The sequence below is a fragment of the Neopelma chrysocephalum genome, unplaced genomic scaffold (genome assembly GCF_003984885.1).
Source record: "Neopelma chrysocephalum unplaced genomic scaffold, ASM398488v2 Primary Assembly neopelma1_59, whole genome shotgun sequence".
Classification (NCBI taxonomy): Eukaryota; Metazoa; Chordata; class Aves; order Passeriformes; family Pipridae; genus Neopelma; species Neopelma chrysocephalum.
Window position 1 is genome coordinate 4,530,892 of NW_020897714.1, and position 19,754 is coordinate 4,550,645.

Below are 19,754 nucleotides of genomic sequence, written 5' to 3' on the forward strand. Positions count from 1 at the left end.
AATAACTTTGTTAGAACACTGTTATCTACCACCCCAAGTTCATCATACAACCTTGTCAAGGGCCATATTGGAAAGAAGCGATCAGGAGTAACTACAGAGGATCGTCAGGATCTGGGCTTTAATTCTGTACCATGACGTGTTTTGCATGTCTAGGTATGTGACCCCAAAACCTGGGGGCAAAGGACAAAAGAGGAGGGCTAACACAGATCCCAACTTTTTCCTTATTGACTGAGCTTAAGCTTAGGGTGCAGAGGAAGGGACTGACATGCGCAGTAGCCAATTCTAAGATCTTCCTTTGAGTATCACTTCAGCCTGTTGTTTTAAACACTTACAGAAACAGCTTGAACAGAGAATGTGGGGCTCTTGCTGTTAATTTACACCTCAGTTACACCAAAAAACAGTCCTGGATGTGAAACTTTAAATGATTTTGTTTACATTCATGTAACTTGTAAAAGGGCCAAAAGTAATTTTCCTCACCACACCAATTAAAATAAATAGCTCCAAGGCTCCGACTTTTTACCTTGAACCAGAGATAACTGGCCACATTGTTCTGTTCCACTTACAGCCTCCCCACTTCATTTAAACCAGAGAACCTGCTGTAGGGACACACAATATGAAGCCACCCATCGTCTGAAGAGCCCGGTCCTAGAAAGCTCACTGGCCCACGCCGGACTCCCTCCTCTACACCGGCGAAGAGCTCTGACCCACTCCCGCCAGCATCGACAGCCAAACTCCCACTGACTTTTAAGAGACAGAGGAAGACACAACAGCTGTGCAATTAGCCCTTTGTTTTCCAACTTCATTGCTTCGTCAACGTTTTCAGAGGCAAGATCCTACGCCTCTCTCAACATCTGACAGTGCTAAACACCAAAATTAGCCTAGTTCGTCTCAGCTAGAGAGCAACCTTATGAAAACTGTGACCAAAATAATCCATTTGCACACCAAGACATATATAAAATGGATTTTAAACTATGGGCTGCTTTAATGCAAGACATTTAAAAACCGCCATGAAAAAGCAATACAGATTGACAGCCCAGATCATTTAAAGAACAAGAGTGCAGAGGGAGCCCTGAACTTGGACAGTAAGAAATGTTCGTGAACACCTCAGCTCTGGCTCGCCAGCCCAGGAGCAAGCACATCGCACTGATAGCTGGAATCCAATTCAGATTCCTGGATCACAAAAGAAGTTGGTCAGGTTCTGCTCTGCTCATACATTAAACAGATGGGTTTTAACCTCAGAATAACAAGCAACATTGCTTTTTGAATAGTCAAGCATTAATAACTTTTTACCATCTTCCACCACGTTTAATATTTTAAAAGGCAATAATTTAAACCTCAGACTACAATTGTTATTCTCATTAGAGAAAACAGATGTCATATGCAGTATGGGTTTCACATTTTCCATGTCAGAGGAATATAGTGTATTTTGGACAAAAAAAACGGATAACTTTTTTGTCAAATTGCACACAGCCAAACTACCCAGAACTTTTTAGTTCCTTCAGGGAGCTAACATGCATATTGGTTTTTCCTTTGCTTTTATGATACATCCTACATTCAGAAATATCCTGCAAATAAGCCTTAAAAAAAAAAAAAAAAGAAAAAAGAGGAAAACAAAACCAAAAGAAAACAACTCTAATAAATAAAATACATTAAAATAAAGTTACAGTACATCATGTCTCCTAGAAATCCCATCGCACCAAAGTATCCTTTCCAAGGTTCATAAATAATAGATTTGAAATGCTTCTCGGCACCGAGGGTGGCAAAGCAGCAGCAGGCTAGGGTTCAGGCTTTTGAGCCGCTTCTTTCCGGTCTACCTGCCCCTCCGGCGCTTCCCCAGTTTCAGACCCCCTGGCGCAGGTCCGCCACGAACGCTCTTAGTCCCGCTTCCCCGAAGCGCTCCGTGAACGTAACCTGCAGTGAGACAGAGAGCAGAGGGCAGCCCGTGAGGCGAAGCAGCGGCACCTGGAGCGGGCAGTGCCCGGCGGGAGCGGCGTGGGGCCGGTCCGTACCTGCGCTAGGCGGAGTTGGACGCGCCGCGGAGGCGCGGGCCGTGGGGCGCCGCCAGGTGCTGCTGCTTCTGCCGGGTGGAACGCACGGCCAGGATGGCCTGGCGGTTCTTGTACTGCACCATCTGCAGCGTGATCGCCGCGTTCCAGCCCTGCTCCTGCGCGCACCGAAAGTCGATCTCCTTCCCCTCGGCCATCACCACCGTGAAGTACACGTACTTGCCCTTCCGCTCCACGCAGTCCACCGTCTTCATGTTGGAGAAGTGAAGCTCCTTGATTTTGGCCGCCGGCTCAGCCGGCAGCGGCGGCTGCTGCTGTTGCTGCGGCGGCGGGGGGTGTTTGGGGGGGATGAGGAGCAGCCCCTCCTCGGTGAGGATGCAGCGCTTCTTCTTCCAGAGCTGCAGCAGCCCGTCGCTCCTCTTCTCCAGCATGCCCTCCTTCACCGCCTTGCAGCCGCCCTCCAGCATCCTTCTGGCAGGGTTAGGCGGCCTCCGTCCGCAGGGGCTGGCCTCGGGGGGCAGCCGGCACCAGCCGAGCACTCTCCGCCGGGCGCCGGCTCCGAGGCGGAGGGCCGGGAGCGCCCCGGCCCGCAGGAAGCGCAGCGGCTGCCGCCCGTGCCGCGGCGTGGCGGGCGGCGGACGCTGCCGGTGCGGGCGGCCGGGGCTGTCGACGGGCTTTTCCCTGCCCTTCGCTTTTGAACGCGCCTCTCCCACCCCAGAGTGACACCCAGCGGAAACGGCGGCTCCTCCCGCCCGCCAGGCGCGGGGAAGCCCCGCGCGGTGCAGAGCGGAGCGGAGCCGAGGGGCGCGGCGGAGCAGCCCCGCCCGCGAAGCGGGGCCGAGGGCTGCGCTTCCAGGCAGGGGGCCCGGCCCGGCTCCCCCGCCCCTCCTCCAAGGTGCAGTGGCCACGGCAGAGCTCGGCGGTGCTGAGGCAGGAAGGGTTTCCCCGCCGTAGTTAACCACCGGTAGACTAATGCAGGGAGGTTAACAGGACAATTCAAATGCTCTATAGCGCTCGTTTGCCTTCCTCGGGGTGTTCCAGCAGTATTTGTTTGAAACAAATTTCCTCAGCCTGACCCCGTGGGGAATAGCAGCAAAGGGCCCTCCTTCTCCGTGTTTTTGATTCAAGCCCAGTATAACCGGTGCCAATTTTTAGCAACACCCTGATATTTAAGGGATCATCGCTCCATTAAACAAAGGAAACAGATTGACACACAACCTGGTACAACGGCTTGATCCCTACGCTTCCGAACGGCTTCCGGCTGTGCTGGGGAGAAGCAGCTTCAAATGTGTGTATATATATATATATATATATATATATAAAAATCTCTATTTTCTGCAGCACTTCCAGTAATATCTAAAGAAAGCAAGTATCCATATCACTTCCCAAAGTAAACAGTAGAACCTCGGCACTTGGAAATTGTAAAAGCAGACTAGGGAAAACAAACAAACAAAGAAACAAACCCAAATTGGGACCATTTATCTTATTATTCTGCTTTGTTGCCACACCTTTGCTTATTGTTCAGATTCTCCCCTAAGGTTAGCTTTTTAATAATTTTATTTGAGCAGAAAAGTGACCTAAGGTTAATATGAAACTATTTTTTAGTCCTTTGATGTATTAGATGTAAATCAAAAGCCCACATAGCTGAATTTGGCAGTATATTATGGCTAAAGTAAACTGAATGCTGGAAGTTTCATACTACATTTGAGAGCACTGTTTTTAAACATGCATTTATCATGGCCACAAAGAAAACCTCCTTGCAGTAATCTTGGCAGCTAGTAAGCAGGTCATGCCGCAGCATGTGCTGCGCTCTAATAGCACATTAAGAAAAAAAATCAACATTAATGATAGCTTTAATGGAGTTTATATTTGATAACATTTTTAAAGGATTTCCTCTTTAAATCTTTTCCTCTTGACGTTCAAAGTTAATTTTGATAAATTGTTGAGGTGTAAACAATTAAGGTAATAACAGCAATTAGAATTTTGCTGGTTTACCATTCCTGAGGTAACTGGAAGACACTCAAATCAGTAACAAAAGCAAATTGGCTAGCCACAAACTAAACAAAAAAGGGAAATGAATATCTTAAAATATCCATTTATGTAAAGAATAGTCCCATCTCCTTAGAGCTGAATAGATACAGTTCATTCTCACAACCATCTTATGCCCATTTTAACAGAGGCACATGCTGCTTTTCCAAAGATCTGAACACCATTCACTACTGCCTTAATCTGCAGTTCAATACCATTTGAACCTAAACTCCGCAGCATAAATATTTGCACCTTCAGCTGCTGGTGCACATACAAGGTGCCTCACAAATGGCTTGCGTGACATCCCTTTTCACCTGATATGTTTTGCACCTACTCCTTCACTGCTAATTAAGTCTCTGCTCATGTGACACACTTAACTTTGAAACTGTCCAACTAAACCAAACTAGTTAAAATGCATTCACCTATACAGAGCAGCTTAATTAAAATACCAAGTTTACGTAAGGCATAGGACACTGGCCTACACCTACACAAGACCAATTTCTAACAATTTACCTGTTCAGTTCTGGTTGCTGCTCCATTGCTTTAAGTGAACAGCCATTTGATTCCTAGTAAATGCATTAACCAGTAGTGTGGAAATTCGCATTAGATTCAGCAGTCCCACATGTGACACTGTGTAACAAGCATTCAAGAACTTTCCCACCCTCCCAGAACACTGCCCTGTAACACTTAGGGACAATAACACACAACCTCTATCTATATACTTTAATGTGAGCTTTTTCGCTTGTTCTCAGTACTAAGAGTAAATTGCAGTTAATCAAAGGAAATAAGTGAGACTAGTGTGGAAAGACAAATGTTTTCATCAAATATACTGGAGAAAGGAACTAAATTCATTCCACTTTGCCCTTCCATGGCATAAAGTTCTCTGAAGCATTGAATGTGGGATTTGTAACCCAACCCTAAACACTGAAGGACATACTCTGCTAATGTATAGACTTACAAGAACCGTTTATTCCTGGTGAAATTCACCTAAGCATGTGATCAGAAGCAAAAATGAAAAACATCAATTTAAACTTGTACTCTGTAAGCCAACAAATATTAACAGCCATTTAAAATACACTACATTTGACCAAACCCACCAAAAGCTAAGAGAATGGGTAAGATGAAATACTGACAAGAAATACTGACAAGATGAAATACTGACAAGAACAAGATAACCCAATTTAATTGTGCAGAATTTGCCAGTAAAGGATAACAAACTTCATTTTCCTAGATGCAAGTCAAAACTGAACTTCTGTAAATATTTGTTACTATTTTGAAAAACCACATTCAATACAGTTAAGCGCACTACATTATCCCAATGAGATTTTACTTTCCTTGTAATATACATTTAAACCACTGCCATTTTATTAAATGTTCCACATCTGCTACCTTTATTGCAATTTCACTAAAACACCATGCAGGTTCTGCATCCACCCAGAAATAGCTGATGAGAAGATGCCTCCTACTGTCAAACCTGAGACACTACACCTGAAAAAACACCTAATCTGATTCCTGGAAAGCCTCTACCATGTGAGATACATGTATTTCATCCTGAATTTTTCCTTTTCCGTGTTCAAAGTTGATACTGGTAACAGAAAAGCTTGCTTGTTAAATACTCTGGTCTCCTGTATCATAAGCTTCCTAACTTAAGACTCAAGGAGTTGAAATTTTGTATGTGCAACCTTAATTAGAGAATAATTATGGTTAAGAGTATTTAAAGTCTTCTTTTTAAATCCTGAGGCAAGTTAAACATTGTTTTGGGAAGTGACTGTGAAAAACTAAAAAGCCCACATTTTCCTAGTGTTCTGCCAGAATCTGCAGACAGCAGCTTGATATCACCTATCAACTATTAGTTTCAAAGGGATGCTAAACCTATCCTGAGCGAAAACCCTTAAGCATCATAGCTTCTTCTGAGAAATGACTTAAATAGAAAAAGGGTTAAGAGGAAACTTCAATGAAATATGAGCTGGTCATTGCTAAACACAAGGAAAATGAGGGAAAAAATAAGTCAGGGAAAAACTAGTCTGTAAAGGGATTTAAGTTTCTCAGACTTGACCACCACAGTAAAACATTCTGCAAGTTCAGAACATATTATTTCTCCACTGCAGGGCAAACATAAATTTGGGCAATTACTCGCAACACTCAAGCACATAGAAGCCAAGCTCATAACAGGGTCTAAGCCCCTCCTGCAGCTGCAGAGCCAACTCGTGCTGTCAATTCATATGCTTTAGTTAAATACCTGTGAACAAAAGAACCCTTCTGCCACAGCCCCTCACGCCTTGTACACCCATTTCTGGTATACACCAAGCAGAGCCAAATATAGAATAGCTTATCTGTACTTTGTGTGTCATTCTGCCTGCTTTACTTGTTCTGATTTTCCTAAAAAGCTGAGAAACAAGTCACATGTAGAAGACTACTAGGCCTTGCCAAAGGTCTAACAGGAGGATTTAAAAAGCAATGAGATAAATCTTGTCCAACATCCCACACGGACAAACTTCAACTCCTCTTGCTAGTGTATAGAAGTAAGACTTACTATTTCCAGTAGGGAATTTATGTTCTCTTCAGGTAAGCATTAGGAATTATTTCAACACCTTTTTGAAAACTTGTGGGGAACCAGTGCATCTCAAACAGAACTGAGCAGTTATTAAGAAACAAAACTGGAGGTGTGGTAGCAACAGCTTCTCCAACCTGCACAAGAAAGTCTTGGATTGAAGGAGGACACATCTGCACAGAATAAAGGAAAAAGTGCTGTAGAGCTGAGTCTACCTACTTCAACATCCATGCACCTGTAGCCCCAACCTAGCAGACCATGAAGGCTGTTCCACACAGAAATGCCTTCATTATCAGGCTGCCCCCTCTGTACAGAGGGGTTTAGCATTTTGCTTCCTTAAGCCACTGAGAATGCCACACCACAATCCTCTGCCCAACAGAAAACATCTGAGAAACAACTGCTGCATAGATACTTTAGGAAATAAAAAACTTTTGGCAGACAAGTTAATCACCCATCCGTATATAAGCTTCCCATCAATTTCCAAGTGAGGTCTACAACAATGAGCCTTAAAACACAGGGAAAATTGAAGTACCAGCTTGAAGGCAAAGATGAACACATTCAATTTCTGTATTTTTCTATATTCCAATGAGGTTTTCACTTAAAAACCAAAACATGTCAAAATTACAGTATCTGCCATTAGCTTGGGAAACATCAGTTCCAAGAATCCAAATAAGAATCCAAGCTTATGAAGCTAGTTAGCTAGTAGGAGACATTGGTAAGCAGTGTTGCTATGATAGCGTTTATGTAATCCAAGGTAACACTTCTAACTGCACCTGACATCACCCTTCTCCAAAAAGTAAAACCTCAGAATACTAAGCTTAAATTTGGTCTCCTTTATTTCAGGATGCTGTTGGGTTTTTTTAATCTTTTTTTAACACAACCAAAATTTTATCAGACAAGCAAACTCTTTAGTGTTAATGTAATCTAATCTAGATTGCTAAAAGTATAGAATTATGAAGAACCATCCCCTGTCCATCAAGTATAAACTCTGAGCACACTTCACTGTCATTCAAAGGCTCATAGAATTCTCCTACCTCTTCCCTCACCAACCTCCCACTTTTCTTCAAGATATTTCACCCTTTGATACAGCAACCGAAACTGGACAGAAGACCATTTACACAGACACTAAACTTTGGTGTGGTACTGCAACTACTGCCCAAGAAATTCCATTTCAGTGACACATTTTCCTAGCATGAACTTCTTAACATGGTAACTTATCCTTCTCAAATACTAAATGAGGACATGCTCTATGTGAAAAGAATGAGTCATAACACTCCAATCAATGTTGAAAGTTTAATGTTCCTGCTACATACTGCCTTTCAGAACTGCTAAACAACACTGTCATTGATAACAAAACTATGTTAAGCACCAGAAGTTTTTATTTAACCAATGCCATAAGAAATGGCACCTTATTTATATTTTATCCTTCCTTTTGCTGCAGTCTGGAGACCACAAGAACTGCTGCTTTAGAACTAGCAAGTCAATCCAGAGAGAAGCTTACCAAAATCTGTCAGTAAAGATGGATTCATGGCCCTGGATCTTGCAGGCTGCAGGTGTGCCTTGACATGTACGAACTCCCCTTTTCAAATATTGTATCCCATTGTATGTTATGAAGATGTTAAATGAGAAAGCAATCAAAGAACAAGCCAAATTTGTTAAGTACAGTGAATTTTGAAACTTAAACAACTTTTAACAGTTCATTTTCTTTTTAAGATACGGATTCCAGATGCTGTTAGCAAAAATGGGCTAGATCTAAGTAAGGACTTCAGAGACTTCGCATGTCCAGAAGTATGAATCCCAAAGCCCCATATTAATGACTGCTCAAGCTCATAACATGCCATTAGTTTGGTGTCCACATGCCCTGAAGTTTAAACTTAAACCTGGGACATGCTCAGCAAAGAGACCATGTGAAACCCAAACACCTGGCAGAGTCACTGCCTCAAAGGACACGCATATTCTGGTATCACAAGAACACAGCCACACCTACTTTAACACACAGCTACTGGAGAATGATTGTTAACCTTTCATAACTGCGTTTTTCTATGCTATGATCTATGTGTTACCTAAAAAACACCCAAGATCACAGCTTCAACAGTCCTGTTTTATATACAGCTATAGATAACATGAGCTCCTTTTCCCAAATCCATGGATATCCTGAAAGGGACAAAGCCTGACAGGGATTCTGAAATGAAGCAGTGAGATATTTAAACCTTCAAGGCATTAAAAACAAGAACAAATAAAACAAAAACAGTTTAGTCAGAGGACACTAGACCCACATCCTCTCAGGGGGCCTGATGATTCAGAAGGGCACTTGGGATAAGGTTCATTCTGCATTACTTACCCTCCAAGCAAGAGACATTCTAGAGAAACTGTTCTACCAATTCTATCCTCATGTTATTGACTCCTGCTTGCCCTGCTCTTTCCAAACTAAGTCAGTATAGGAGTGGCACAGAAAAAAAAAGTAGCTACTGCAGAAATAAATCCACAGATAGCTGGACATTTCTTTCCAATCCTACAAGGACTCTTCCATGCCCGAAAAAGCTCTCTAACTACTTGTTTAGAAGATCAGAACTGATATAGTTATCTGTGAAGGACAAGACTGCACGGAGTACAGTAGCATGCTACTGACTGAGAAAACTCAGAATACATAAGTTCACAGTCTCTTTCAGCTGAGTGAGTTCAAATCTACATCTCCAGCATCATCCAGCACCTCCACTAATAGGCTAGAGGCAAGGTTAGAATGAGAAAGGTCTTCTAGCCCATGTGTTTCAACTGAGAATAAACATCCAATATGGACTAAAGTATGAACCAGAACGTGCCAACACAAGCACATGAACAGAACATCAGGTGAAGAAAGAGGAATTCTTTTCGGTTTGTTTCCTCCTCCATAGATGATACAGTGAGGACAAACTAGAATAGAGCTAAGTGTTCTAGCACTCCCTAGGTTTTGTTCAAGACAACATAGCTCTGTTCTACACAGACTGAAAATCCAAGGCACTTTGCTTCAGATTTCATACTAATATGCAATGCCTTAAAGTCAGGCATGGCAATACCGAAGTCCTTTATCAGATCTAGCCCCACTTCTAAGGACTTGTCGTCTCTAAAATGGCAGTGTGGACCAATCACTGGAACACCTAGCTCAGATTCACAAGTATCACACTGCAAATGGAAAGTAGCGAGCAAACTTTCCAAACTACTGTGTTTGTTTTCCAAATGCTATATAATTTACTTGTCAGTAATTATCAACATTTGTTTCAAGTAAAACATGAACTGCAGCATGTAAGATACACCTTACCAATTTCCACATGCAGATACACACATAATAAAACAAGACTAGCTTCTGAAAATACTAGGTTTTATTCACACCCCAGTGGTAAACAATAACCTTAATATGATGACTAGATTTCTTTTGTAGATCACTGTGTCACATAAAATACAAAACCCATAGCATAAACAAGCTGACAGTTATGAATGTTTAATGTGGTCTCATTGGAAATTAAACAAGTTATACTAGTCTTCTCAAGTAGTCAAATTCAAAATGCATCATCATCTCCTAGTTAGGACAAGTCAGTGCCATTTCTATAACAAAGTAATGAAGGCACAGCTAGTGCAAGCAGACTTAAACCCGTTCAGACTACTGGGCTGAAAAATACTTTGGTTGGTTCTTCAGGAGAGAGTTTTCTCTAAACAAATATTGGTCTCAGTTAACAGTTCTGATAATCTTCACAGCTGCAGTCTAATAGCTACATGACAAAGACTTCACAAGAACCAAACTATGTAGCAATGAATTAACATTCATGCTTTAGGGAATTTACTGCATTCTACATATTGGCAGAAAATTATACTGTTAAAATGCTAGGTAGATTGAACCTACATTTTAAACTGGTTCTTATGTGTTTGATTTCTTTTTTTAACAAATTGGTTACTTAATTCTACCAAGATACAAAACATAAGGCTGTAAGTAACTAATAGTTGTGTTTAGGCTATTACAGTGCAGGTAATCCTCAAGGCCACATACACACTGCTTCACTGCTGCTTGCATTCTGCTGGGTTTTGATCCTTCTGTTGAGAAAAAAGGAAACATTAGTTTACAGAAATCTGTAAAAGAACTATCAATATTGCTAAACATGTGTTCTTAAGCTGCAGTATTCAAGTTCTTCCATCTTTTCCCTTGCACTAATTGTCTAGTATTAGCAATACTGCTCTCTTTGGACACAGCATTTATTTTGGCTTTGTTAGGACATTGGTATACAATCCAGAACAAAAACTTATTCAGAAACAAGTGTGGCAAAACACTCTGAAAGACACTCTAACTGTAAAAAGGAGAAGCATTACATGTAGTAACAAACAACCCAGCTCAGAAGAACAACCAGGCCTTCTACTCAAAGACAAAACAAACTTCCTATGGGCAGTAAAAAGGGTATGGTCTTATTCCAGAAGCCACCCTAGAGCAACCACCCATTAGATCAGAGACTAATAATGAAGATCGCTACATCTGTACAATTGTTAACAACTCATAAGGTAGCTTTCGGGAAGGATGAACTGGTAAAGTTGACTAAACTAATGTGATTTGGAGAGCAACTCCAAATCACAGTATATTCTTAACACTCTGGAAACATCTTTTGCAATAAATTCCAGTTGTTAGAAAATTCTAACATGGAAAATTTCTTCTGTTATAGTGAAACAAAAAACCAACAATGTCACAGTAATATAGGAATTTAAGGAAAAGTTTTTTGGGGGGCAGAGTTCAAATGCAAGTTTTACTCTAATACCTTGGTCTGGATAGCTATTCTAAATTCAGCTGGCTTATAGCCCGTGATCAGCTTACAACTATTTATCCTTATGTCAATACTGTAATCGTACCACTACTGTTTCTAGCCCTCTGGCAGTTCTCCCTGAAACTGAGCATGCAGTCTTGCCCTTTCTCAGTTCTGTTTCTCTAAGAAAAGCAATATCTGAAATGGTCAAAATAAGAAGCCCAACTTGCAGCTGTTTCATTTTGATTCCAAAACTTCCTTGACTAGGAAGCAATTTGCATACACTATAGCAGATGAAACATGACCAAGAGGCTGTACATTTTGATTAACAGTTCTTAATCTGTCTTAGATTACAGAATTCTTTCAATAGTACTTTGATAGTAGCTCAAACCACTGCTACTGAAAAACACAGTGCCTCCTCATTTGAAACGGCAAGCACATTTTACAGCAGGCATTTCAGAGTACTTCAGACAGACTTCATTTCCATGACTGCAACTTTCACCTACTACCACCAGATGTTTTTAGATGGCCAGATGTGCCTTTCCCTCAACTATTAAAAAGGTATTAACTGAGTGGTTCACAATCATTTTTCCAGCCTGATTAGTGATTTGCCCTTCCCATGGATTAAGAAACCTGCCAATTGCGCTTGGTTCTTCACATTTTAATACTTGGCTGAAGATATGTTCCTGAACCTTGATTTTTGCTACCTTAAACAATAAAAGACTTGCTATTTATCTCCCTTGAAAAAGCCTCAGTTTTGTATTCTGCTGGGAAAATCTGTGCCGGAGCCAGCTTGTAACAGGTTTCCAAAAACTGAACCTGGATAAGCAGTTCTCTACATCTCCTTACAATCGCTACAGAATATTTACATCATTAGCAGCAACATGCTGCAAGACAAGTTTATAGAAAACCAAGCCTGACTAACCTCAGTGCTCAAAGTCAAAAGTTACTGTAACAAAATGATTCTTGGAGAAAAAACTTTGTAGAAGTTTCTCTGTCAACATTAGTTTGTCAGAACCAGGACTGAAACGGCCTCAGCCAAAACATACTCACTATAGGAACTATTGATTAAATACTTAAACTGAAATCAAAATTTAATGTATATAAAACTTCAAATATCCATATATGTACACAAACTTCAAACATTCATTTTAATTCCTTACTTTTGGGTCATAATCAGGATCATTTTCTTCATCTGCTTCTTCTTCCCCCTCCTAAAAGAAAACACTTGTTTATATTTCTCTAGCTTATCCACATTCAGCGTCCTGAGCCATTTTCATGAAAATTAAAATTAAATTATATTCAGAAATACATTAATTACAACTTCATGCTATACATATTGTATTACCTAAATGTCCACAAAGCATGTCATCTTTTGACATCAGTTGCAACTTAAACTTGTATGATACCTTAAGGATTGTCTTAGTTTGGTTTCCATTTTCTTGTTATTCTGTTGTTTTTAAAAAATTATTCATCCTAGATCCACAAAATAATATGTTGTATCTTACTTCCTAAGTAATTCTTAAACTTAGTGTCCAGAGCTTTCAAAAACTAAAGGAACTCTTATTCAGATAACAAACTACAACAGGGAAAACATTTGAACCAAAGGCATCTGTCATCTTACCTCATCATCTGCCTCTTCACCTTCTTCATCATACTAGGAGAGAAAATAAGTGGTTTTGAAAGCATCATAAATGCAGCCATTTATAGCTCAACCATAGCCAGATAACTCAAGCAGATGGCAGAGACCACACTGTATGGTGCTCTTGAGAGAAGTTCCTGTATCTGTCAAATTTAAAAATGCTGTACGCATCAGCATGAGCAATGTTTAACCTCTCAAGCCAAGCAAGCTCCGGCAGAGGAGACAGCCAGAGCACCCCTTTCTGCAGCACTGGAGGAACCATTAGACTGCGGTACCACTTGTGGCCGGCAGGGGGCCGTGCAGCCCACGGCAATCCATAGTCAGCTCCTCCCTCCTCTGCATCCCCACCCAAGGCTTTGGACCACAGGCTAACAGTTTAGATTGTAAAAATTACATGTAAGACAGACATATCTAAGCTATCTTAAGTGTCAAACTGTCCTTGCTTAAGTGGAGGCAGGGGATAGAAAATATTTTACCTGTATAAAATTCTAGGGGCCTTTGTGGTTTGATGATTTCAAGCTTAGCTCTTTTAATGCACTTAATTTAGGCTTTTGCAGAACTTGCTTTGAGTATTTTGGCATGCTTTGAATGTGCTTATCTAGCAGTTTTTAGTAAGATTGCACTCTTTAAAGGATGAGGCCTGAATCTCATGAAACTCGGCACCCCAATATCACTGCAAGCACAAAGAAGAGCTGAGCAACTAGATAAACAGACTGATTTGTTCTCTCTGGCAGTTCATTATAATTCTATCAAAGTATTGGGTACACCTCTCTAGAAATGCCTTTACACAAAATTCTACTAAGACATCCTCTAGAGGTTCAGCTTCTACCATTACTTTTGCCACAAAACTCTGAAGTCACTACTTCAAAGATGAATTACTTTCATGCTTCTCTTTACTCAACACTCTAGGAAGCTCTGCTGAAATCGACATTGATGCATCCCCTTCTAAAGACACCAATGTCAAAAATAACCAAAGTCTTTAAGCAGCAATATTTCAAAGTTTTTAGTGTTTGGAATGAACACTATACTTACGTCATCATCATCATCTTCAATAGCTTCTCCCGTGAAGTACAATACTGATCGGGGGACTATACGTTCACGCAAGAAATGACCTATTTCAAAGTCTGCAGCGAGGATTGCCTCAGAATCATCATCCTGCAAAAAACAACACTATTTCCTAAACCATACGGTGATAGTAACTACTTTTGACAGATAAACATAAGTTGCACGGATTTTGATGGGGTCAGATTTATACAAATCTCATGTATTGATTTTTTTGTTTCAGGACCTGCTTTAGAGAATTGAAACTGAGGAGCCAAGTTTGACACTTTAAACAGCCCACCTACATTATGCAGTGGGAGGCTGCTGCTTCAGTAAGCTTAATTATACAAAATGCTGGAGTTTAACTTCTATTCTTCCCCCACCTCCAACTTCCTTTTGTTCCAAGTAGAAAGATTGTTCAATCTTAGTCCCATAGACCTCAGTTCATATGCACAGTACCCTCAAAGTAGCCAGGTGAGCCCATCTCAAAGATTTTACAGCCTATTCTGATTCCTACAGTGCATCTCCTCCATGATTCTCATTAGACAAGCCAGTGTGAAGCACCTGAACACCTAAAATACTCTCTGATCCAGTCCCTGTCTCTCAATCCTTTTGTTTTCACACCAAGTGTTCTGCTGTCTTCCATCTGAGAATTACCTTCAATTCAAAATGCTTCTTTTTTGGGTTGTTTTTTTCTTTTTAACATTGTGAACATAGTTTTTGGTGTCCATGCCAACTGGAGTTCTAACTGTATGCCTCTGGAACCTCAATGTCATTTCTCACTCAAGCTGCATAACATATTTCTTCCCAACTGTTAAGTATTTTCAGTTGTTTTTCTCCTAACAAAAACACGGCTTTATTGCCAGAGTGAGCACACAGAAAAGGGGGTTCTTACAGGTTTCTATTATTGTTTTATTGCTTTCTCCAAGAGTTAATAGCTTGGGAAACTTTCAACAGAATAAAATACAACCAGATACATTCAACCATTAGATAAAATCATCCAAACAATGCCTGAAGGGAAAGACTTACAACCACCCATTAGATCAGAGACTAATAATGAAGATCACTACATCTGTACAATTGTTAACAACTCATAAGGTAGCTTTCAGGAAGGATGAACTGGTAAAGTTGACTAAACTAAAATCTACCACCTAACTCAAAGAAACACTCCTTCTAATAAAGAAAACTCAAATACATACTAGTCCTCACAGGTATTCTCAGTTAAATATAGAGGCAGTTAAAGCTGAAGCCATTTAACAACTTCCCATACAATTTTCATAAACATGCCACCACCATATTTTAAATAAGCCAACTCACCAGATCTCCACTTTCGGGAACTGTATAAAAAAAAAAAACGAGAACAAACAAGTGAGTGAAGTACATTCTACATTATAAGTTAATGCAGATAAACTAGCATTCAGCTTACCTTCAGGAGGACTAAAGAAGTTGAAGAAAGAGTCATTGGAAACAGTTTTTGTCACAGTTCTAACTGTTCCACGGCCCTTATGTTTCTGCTTCTTCTTAATGGTTTTCAAAGTAACATTCTTTCCTTTTTTCCAGTCTATTTGACAACTAAAAAGAAAAAAGAGGGAAAAAACCAAACAAAAACCAAAAATGAGCTGCAGCTTAATCACATTCACCTTGTTACAAGTACCTACTGAGACTATCACAACTGCGAGACAGTGCAAAGAAAATACTAAGGTAGTGTTTATTCAGTCCTATCTTTTCATTCCTTTATATGTGAAGAACAAGAGTAACAGGCTCATTTTAGGATTGTTTCCATCCAGAAACTTTTCCTCTCCACTCAATCTCTGAAATACTAATTTTTATTAGATACCAAGTACTGCCTATTTTCCTATCAGAGAACAGTATCACACTGTTTTTTGAGCCACTCATCCATTATAATGTCATATTTGGCCATGTTAGTAATATGCCAAAGTTCACCACATCCATCATTACAGTCAATAAATCCTTAAAATAATGCATCAAGCAGGTGTATAGTTTTTCGCTGATTTTGAGTTATTTGTTTGTGAGGGTTTTGTCTTCTTGTGTTTATTTGGGTTCTGATGTTTTGGAGTTTTTTTAACTCTATCCTGCTTACAGAGCCGAATCATACCCACAGACTTCTCTAACAGTCAAAATATTTTGGTGACATGTAAATAAAAATGTCATATCTGTGAAATCATCTGCATTTGCAGAAGTTTCTGATTAGATTCCTTTAAAGACTCAAAGGAATGAAACGAGTTGCTTCGGAACAAGAAGAGGCTTTCTTAGTTAAAAGACAAAACAAGGACTAGGAATTAACCATTTTCACAGAAGCAGAGTGTGATCTCACATCGCACTCTGCCAGGATTCATGCTTTTCAAAAACAGTCCAAACTGGGAAAGACAAAACAGTTTGATCAAAGCTACCCAAGCAGCTAAAACTAAATCTTACAGGAGATTTGCAAAATACGTTATATTAAGTGACTGGGAAATGAAGTGGTAAATAAGTCAGTATCAGCAACTGCAGATTATTAAAAGGGTAAAACCAACCATGACTTTGCAGTGATAATTTGTAACTTAGTTGCTATCACTCAGAAGAGCAGACAGAACATTAGAGATACGAACATGAAATAACTGAACAGGCCCACATGTACCCATAAGGATAATTATGTACAACTCAGGTTTCTCTCGTCCCTCTGTTCACAAAAAAAAAATTAGCTAATTTAGAACAAAAGATTTCCCTGAAAAGGTGTGTGACAGCTTTTTAGATGAGTAGCCTGGAGTTAATAGATGACTGTTCTCCATTTCTCAGATAGACACTCTGAGGCAAACATCTGACACTTATAAAACAAAATGGAAAACTGCAATGTAAATAGTAAGACTGGAATAGACTTCCCAAAATGCTGCATGTCAGAAATACAGAAAGATTAAAAGAAGTTATCAAACAAATTTTGGATAAAGCTATAAAGGTCTACTAAAAGATAACAGTATCCACCTTCCAATTCATCTTTAGCGATTTGCAGAACAGAATTTCTAAATAAATACTGATTACATTTTTATGTATGTGCATATATAACATTTATGCTTATAAATCATGTAATATAAATATTTTCTATATTGTATTGAAGTTATAACAACGAAAAAATTCAAGTCAAACCCAGTTGTTCACAAGTTATTAGAAGTATCTTTTCCAGCACCTTCCCAGGATGCTGTAAAAGTCTACAGTTGGTTAATACGAAGGAAGAAAGTGTTATTGCCTTAAAGCTATCTGTTAGCACTTACCCTGTACAACCCATGATTTCCGGTCCATCAAAGGAGAAGGGATCAGAATCATCTGGTTCTGACCTCATTCTATATGTCTTTGTCAACACTTCATTTGTGAAGTAGTCGTTTGGTTCAAAATGAAATTCTAATGTGAAACTCTTAAAAAGAATTGCAGAGCAAGAACTTTAGTAATTTACAACACATACCCTTAATCTCTGAATACCTAAAATCCAAACCCAAGAAAAACCACATGCAACAGAATACACCCTTCTCCTCCAATACATCCATAACTTATTGTAGAAATTGCTACCCAAGTTATACAAAAAATCTTCAAATATTTTAATTTACCATGTTGATCTTGTTCTTGTTAGTTAATACACTGTTTGCAGTAATGACAGAAGATCTCCTAGTGTACAGCTTTCCTGATGCTAATGTATAAGAGAGAACTTCTGAATTTAAAAATATCAGAACTTAGAAAGCTGCTTGATTTCTGTCAGGAAAATATATCAAATTGTAACAATTACACAGAAAGTACCTAAAGGTATCAAAATGCAAAGGTGAAAGTCATCAGATATTAAGGCCAATCTCATCAGAAGTTGAAGGTTAAATTTAGTATAAAGTCATTTGCAGGGTAAAGCAAGAGTAGTACAAGTCCTTGTACTGTTTCTCAGAAGAAACAGCTGTATATTTTCTCATGATTTCCACAAGACAATTGGCTATCACAGACCATGTTGCTAATATACAAATAAGTGTAATAAATAAATGTAATCTTAATAAGTTAAACTAACCATAGGCTGCCCAGCTTCTGAAAATTTCACTTTTATATCTTTTAAGTATTTCAGGATAGGTTCATCATGTTCCTGAAAAGAAAACACAGTGTATTTAATTTTCATAACATTACATTATACACAGATTTAAGACCCTGCAGAGACAAAAATGTTTAGAATGAGTTTTCCTTAGAATAAAAACCTTGTTCCAGTACTGAAATACTGTCATTAACGTGACCAGCAGATAGCAACAATGGCTGTACAGTCTCTCCAATGCAGCACACAACCAAAATCCATGCAAACATCAAGTACAGTTTTTAGCAGTGTCTAATACACATCACACACACTCCTATAAGCACAGAAAACGTATTAGTATGGTAAAATAGGTTCCAAAAAATAAAACAGTAAGGAAATATTTCAGTGTTTTACACTCTCAGTTGAATTAAGTACCAGAGATGAGAGCCAAGTAATGGTTCCATTTTCACTCTCCAACAGACATATCAAGCAATGGAGTGTTCCTGTTCTTTTCTTAAAGACACTTCGATGAAGTACTAATACTACTACTTAAATAAGCCTGGACTTACCTGTACCATATCACTGAGCAAGTCCACATTCTTGAATACTGTCAGCCAAAACTCAGGAATTCCTTTGGGGTCTTCTTTTTCTTCATCTTTTTTTTCTTCTTCAAGCTTAGCTTTCTCTTTCATTTCCTCCTTAACGAAATAAAAATGTTAGGTTTTCTTAATTTTAAGAGTGCCCATAAGGTTCATTAACAGTTTCATGTCAATACCAGTACAGCTTAAGCTTCACGTGCATGCTTTAAGCAACCATTAAGAATTAATATAGTTATTATAAGCAATTAATCATTAGGAACCCAATCTTTTTTTTTTTAAAACTTCAGTTACTGTACTGAATCTTGTTTCATGCTAAAGCTTGAGATATTGATGAGAACCATTTAAGATACTCACTGAAATTTCTTCTTCAATATCTGCTTTCCATTCACATTCTTCTTCTGTAGGTTCATAAATTGCATTGATGATTTCACTTCGCTGGAAGATTAAACCAAGAATATTTTTGAATTTCCTAGCCATTTACAATCAGCAATACCCACACCAGTAAATTCTTAATCCTAAATTACACAATTAGTACTACATTAACTATTTATCAAAACATTTTCTTTTGGCTCTAGAAGACAGACCCAGCAGTTTGGAGGTTTTCAACACACTAAAATAAACACTGAAGTCCCAGAAAGGTTACAATATCATCTGACATCTGCTCAATTAAAATGAAGCCTGGTATACTGAAGTGATTTTGGTAACCATGGAACAGACTGAACCTTTCACTCCCTTAATCTTAACTGACGTTCACATGGATGCCAAAATTGTATCAATTGAATTAAACGGGCACATATGAGACCAAAGTAATTCTGAACTGCATAAGCATTCAGTTTATTATATTCCCTTGTATTTTAGCTGAAGCCTTAAAGTACAAATCAGAGTAGCATTAAAATACCTTGTCAAATAAGGGCTGATAGAGAGCAGCATATTTTCTTTCCAGCTCATGAACTTCCTCATAGAACTTTGCTTCTATCTGTGCACACTGAACTTGAAGGTTCTTGAGAGCATTCACACGTCTTTTAACAACTTTAGGCAAGCTGAAAGATTCAGTGACAGAATTGTTATTAACTCTGCCTTCTAAGCACATATTGATCCTT

The 19,754-nt window shown here is 39.3% G+C and overlaps 2 protein-coding genes across 3 annotated transcripts in view; both read right to left on the minus strand.

Annotated features, from left to right (window-relative positions):
- Positions 1 to 961: 961 nt before the first annotated feature.
- Positions 962 to 2,798, minus strand: PHLDA1 (pleckstrin homology like domain family A member 1). The gene is made up of 2 exons (XM_027679752.1): positions 2,010 to 2,798; positions 962 to 1,911 (listed from the first exon to the last, which is right to left on the minus strand). The coding sequence occupies exon 1, from the start codon at positions 2,471 to 2,473 to the stop codon at positions 2,015 to 2,017; it is 459 nt and encodes a 152-aa protein (XP_027535553.1). The 5' UTR covers positions 2,474 to 2,798; the 3' UTR covers positions 962 to 1,911; positions 2,010 to 2,014.
- Positions 2,799 to 7,864: 5,066 nt separating this feature from the next.
- NAP1L1 (nucleosome assembly protein 1 like 1) overlaps positions 7,865 to 19,754 on the minus strand; it is a 36,828-nt gene continuing 24,938 nt past the window's right edge. Inside the window, exons 5-15 of one of the 2 annotated variants that reach the window (XM_027679751.1) lie at positions 19,553 to 19,694; positions 19,009 to 19,089; positions 18,625 to 18,750; positions 18,062 to 18,133; positions 17,292 to 17,431; positions 15,452 to 15,597; positions 15,343 to 15,362; positions 14,017 to 14,139; positions 12,967 to 12,999; positions 12,506 to 12,556; positions 7,865 to 10,647 (exon numbers count right to left, since the gene is read on the minus strand). In XM_027679751.1, the coding sequence (XP_027535552.1) occupies positions 10,612 to 10,647; positions 12,506 to 12,556; positions 12,967 to 12,999; positions 14,017 to 14,139; positions 15,343 to 15,362; positions 15,452 to 15,597; positions 17,292 to 17,431; positions 18,062 to 18,133; positions 18,625 to 18,750; positions 19,009 to 19,089; positions 19,553 to 19,694 (970 nt within the window). In that variant the 3' untranslated portion in view covers positions 7,865 to 10,611. Of the gene's footprint in view, positions 10,648 to 12,505; positions 12,557 to 12,966; positions 13,000 to 14,016; positions 14,140 to 15,342; positions 15,363 to 15,451; positions 15,598 to 17,291; positions 17,432 to 18,061; positions 18,134 to 18,624; positions 18,754 to 19,008; positions 19,090 to 19,552; positions 19,695 to 19,754 lie in introns of both variants that reach the window. The other variant, XM_027679750.1, reaches the window with a different exon arrangement.